This window comes from Elaeis guineensis, chromosome 3 (assembly GCF_000442705.2).
Source record: "Elaeis guineensis isolate ETL-2024a chromosome 3, EG11, whole genome shotgun sequence".
Classification (NCBI taxonomy): domain Eukaryota; kingdom Viridiplantae; phylum Streptophyta; class Magnoliopsida; order Arecales; family Arecaceae; genus Elaeis; species Elaeis guineensis.
Window position 1 is genome coordinate 81,212,862 of NC_025995.2, and position 4,249 is coordinate 81,217,110.

Here is a 4,249-nt window from a genome sequence, read left to right on the forward strand (position 1 = left end):
GCACCACCTGCGGCCGCACCGCCGCCGGCGGTCCTCCACCGTCTCAGGTTGTGTGCCAACTCAAAAGTACGTATCTTCTCCGTCCGAGCTTCGTTTGAGGTGATCTTGGTCTCGTTGGACTCCATTTTTTATCGCAAACCTCACTGTGGGCTCAATATGGATCGAATCTCTAGGTACAAATCCTAACAATCTCCATCTCTACTCGATATTCGGCCTCCTCCTAACTCCGAGAGCTTCTGAATATCTTCGCCCCCATGCCTTGGGGTAATCGCCTGCTGATCATGGATGGGCAAACATGGGAGTCGAGCCAGGCCGCTCGATCCCATCTCCATCGTATGCTGTGCTCCTCCTGACTGAGACCTACTCGGGGTATCATCCTGCGGCAATAGGAATCTCACTTTGCGACGTCACCTCTCGTCCTCTCGAGTCTCCTATCTCGTGCTCGATCCACCTCCACTTGGAGCTCCACCTTGCTCTGCGCTCCACCTGGCTCCTGAAGCTCCACCTTGCACTGGGCTCCCTGCCAGGTAATAATGTCCTCTACTCCCCTTCTTCTCCTCCAGCACAATTCTATCGCCACGAAGCACCCTCAGGATTCCTCCACCAGCTACCGTCCTGTAGCCTCTCAAATCCAGTCTGCTAAGTGAGATAAGACTCCGTCTAAAATTGGGTATGTATCGGACCTCCCCCAATCTCCTCACTGCACCATCATGTGTCCTCCAGCTGATCGTCCCAATACCTCTGATCGCACAGTTCGATCCATTCAGCAGATATACAGTGCCCTCACTGTTCTCCAGGGAGTCAAACTGCTCATCTCTACAACATACATAATAGGGACATGCAGAATCTAATATCCACTGCTGGGAAGAAGTAAATACCTTATCAGATATCTTCAGGACATCTCCATCTGAATCACTGCCGGCCGTCGCTACAGAAGCCATCGTCCGATTTTTCAGTTGAGGTCAATCTCTGACTAGATGTCCCAACTCCTCATATCAGTAACACCTGATTTTGCTCAAGTCCCTCCTGGACTTGGACCGTCCTAGTCGCGATCTCCTGTCGCTCCGTCTACCACCTCTAGCTCTTCCAGAAGCCACCAAAGCTGAGCTACCGCCATCTGAGCTCGAAGCTGGGTTCTCCCTCCTGAGAACCTCATTCTGGAGTATTGTCGCGGTGACCTCGTCCATCTTAATGGTGCTCTTCCCCACTAAAAGAGCAATCACCAAAGACTCATACAAAAGGAAAAGCGATGCTAGCAAAACCAGTACCCTAGTCTTCTCCTTAACATTCTCACCAACGTTGAGGAGGTCGGTGAGGATCTTCTGAAAGTGACTTAGATGCTCCTGCATGCTCTGTCCCTCAGCCATCCGCAGCTGGTAAAACTGCCTCCAGAGAAAAAGAGTATTGGTGAGAGACTTCGTCATGTACAACTTCTCGAGCTTCGACTACAGCACTATCGAAAAAATCTCGCTCAGCACATGGATCACCACCTCATCTACTAGGTGCATGCGGATGGTACTCACCGCCTGCATCTGTAGCCATTTTTAATCCTGTACCTTCATAGTGGTTGGCTTCTCCTCACATAAGAGAGCATCGATCAACCCCTGTTGGATGAGCACATCCTTCATCCTTGCCTGCCACAAGGAGAAATTGCTCTTACCATCAAATTTGTTGATCTTCATTTTGATTGTTCCTATCTTCTCCATCTTCAGTCTTGCTCACCACCACTGCAGTCTGCATCTTTGTACCGCCTTGCTCTGATACCATTTGTTGGATGGATATCTGGCCAGGATACTATCTCCCAAGACCTTTTCGGTACTGCGCGATGTAGCAGGAAGAAAGAAGAAACAAAACAAAAACAATCAAAATACGTGGATCAGCCACAAAAAAGCTCACTTCCACGGGACATGCAAACTTCACTATGAAAAAGAAATTTTATAAGAAGAGATCTCACCCTCAACCATCGTACACCTAATTTCTCTCTCACAGAAAGTTTTCCCTCACAAAAGCTCTCTCTCTTAGAAGACCCCTCTGAATTTTTAAAGCGATCGTTGTCCGCTGTTCAGGAGCCCTGCTCCTTCTCTCTATAGCGTACGGCTCTCTCTCTTCTCTTGGGTCCACACGTCCACAGGCATCACGATTTCTATGACAAAAACTAAGCCGCCATGGGTCTGTTCACAAACAAAGAAGCCACACCCGCAGGTTTCACTTGGTCAGGGCCTTTTTATAAGGCTTAAACCCAATTAGATTAGGATTAACACTCTTCATCAAGCCCAAAATCCTTCCCAAGCTGTTGGATTATCACCGTAAGCCACTAAAACCGTCCGATCGTGATCGATCCATGGAATAGTACCATGGACCGCGAGAAATAGCTGGAAAACGTTTCTGCGATCCACGCACTGGGCCATGGACCGGGGTACAGGCCCAGGCCCAGGCGCAGTGCTTGGGCCGGTCTGTGCGCGCGGGCCTGGACCGCACCTGTGCCTGGACAGGGCCGCACGCTGTCGCATGCTGGGCGGCATCCCGTCGCCACTCCATCGGCCCGCCGCTACGTATCTTCTCCGTTCAAACTTCGTTTGAGATGATCTTGATCTCATTGGACTCCGTTGATCGAATCAAATCCTAACAATATATATATATATATATATATATATAGTCTTGGAGTGGACCGATTCGAGGACTATGGGAAGGAAACAATTCTCCGGCTTGGATAGCTAGAAATTTTATGTTGAGTAGTTAATTGCCCAAGCATGTCTCTCTTTTTGTCGGTGTGGGAACAATTGAGGGTTGTTTTTTTCTTCTTTTCCAGTATTTCCAGTATTGTATCAACTCTTTATATTTTAGATTGCGAGGGGCAAACTGCTTGTCTGGTTCAAGTGGGAACTCTCATATCATGTGATACAGAAAGCAAGCAGATCTTTTTTTCTTCTTGTAAAATTTGGACCGACTCATCAAAATCTTCTCACCGAGCGACAGTTATAATATAAAAATATAAATCATCCGTCAATTGTTGTGGTGGACGGTAATCAAGAGATGACATCAACTTTCGCTGGTCCTTTCCTCTCCTGTTTTCGTGATCCGGAGGTGTATACGGGGCCCTGGTCCCAACTAAAATAACATGATCCTTTGTATATGTGAAATGGATCTAATAGAGATGATCAGGTGAACAACACGTCATCGCGACCAAGATAAAAGTAGCAATCCCAGCCACATATGTGCTGGTCTAACGTCCGCGGGACACCTCTACACACGATTGAGACGCCCGCGAAATGATCGACGACGGCGACTTCCCTGAACACAAGTCGGCACCTTGGCTGCCGCGAATCCTCCACGCGTCCCGTTTTCCACGCCCCTCTCTCTCTCTCTCGACGTCCTAGCTTTTTTTTTTTTTTTTTTTTTTTTTTAGGTTTCGCGTCCTAGCTCTTCAGTGGACTAACTAGAGTGGAGACAGAGAGGGAGAGAGAGAGGCGATGGCGGAGACCGACGAGGGGAGCAAGGGTACCAACGGCGTCTCGAGGGTCTATATCCCCCGCCCGATCGAGATCGACGGCTCCGGCGGGGGCGGCGGTGGTGAGACGCTTTACGCCGTCCTCCGGGCATTCATCGCTGGCGTTGTCTCCCCGGACGCCACCGCGTCGCCGCCGCCCCCGCTGATCCAGCGACTCAAGGCCTCCTCCGCGAAGGCTGCGCCCCGTTTCCGGCAGGCGTTTCGGAACTCCGCTCACGATCTCCTTCTCTGGACCCGCCAGGGAAGCCCCTTTCGCGCCCTCCTCGTCATCTCGGTACATGCGTTTGAAATATAGACGGCTATTTGAATTTCATAACTCCAGGATGTAAGATAGGGTTTCCTTTTTGTAAAGAAAAAGAAATCTTTCTTTGGTTTTCTTGGATTTTTTATGAGTTTTTAAAATTTTTGGTTAGCTGTAAATCTTGTGAAAATACTTGCTATGCTACCGATTGTTGGCAGAAATTCTTGATGGAAACGGAAAGCTTTGTAAAAATGCTTGAAAAAGAAGCATGTAGCCCAAAATTTTGACCTTGAAGAAATTGTTTATATTTTTATAGAGAAATGAGGGTGGGCTCACCTTTCTTTTGTTGTTTTGCCTCTTTCTTTCTTTCTTTTTTTCTTTCTTCTTTTTTTTTTGTGAATTTGTGATGATTTTTTTGGTTAAGTCGAATTTTGTGAGTATCGAGTACTGTATTGCCTATTGTTGATAGACGTTCTTGATTGAATTGGAAAAAGTTTGTG

The 4,249-nt window shown here is 48.0% G+C and overlaps 1 protein-coding gene across 1 annotated transcript; it reads left to right on the plus strand.

Moving 5' to 3' along the window:
- Window positions 1-3,401: 3,401 nt before the first annotated feature.
- On the plus strand, window positions 3,402-3,819 carry LOC140856476 (uncharacterized). The gene has a single exon (XM_073253853.1). It carries the CDS (start codon window positions 3,471-3,473, stop codon window positions 3,801-3,803), a length of 333 nt encoding a protein of 110 aa, XP_073109954.1. The 5' UTR covers window positions 3,402-3,470; the 3' UTR covers window positions 3,804-3,819.
- Window positions 3,820-4,249: the final 430 nt, after the last annotated feature.

Coding starts and splice junctions, on each gene's coding strand:
- LOC140856476 (XM_073253853.1), top strand. CDS start 3,471: ATGGCGGAGACCGACGAGGGGAGCAAGGGTACCAACGGCGTCTCGAGG.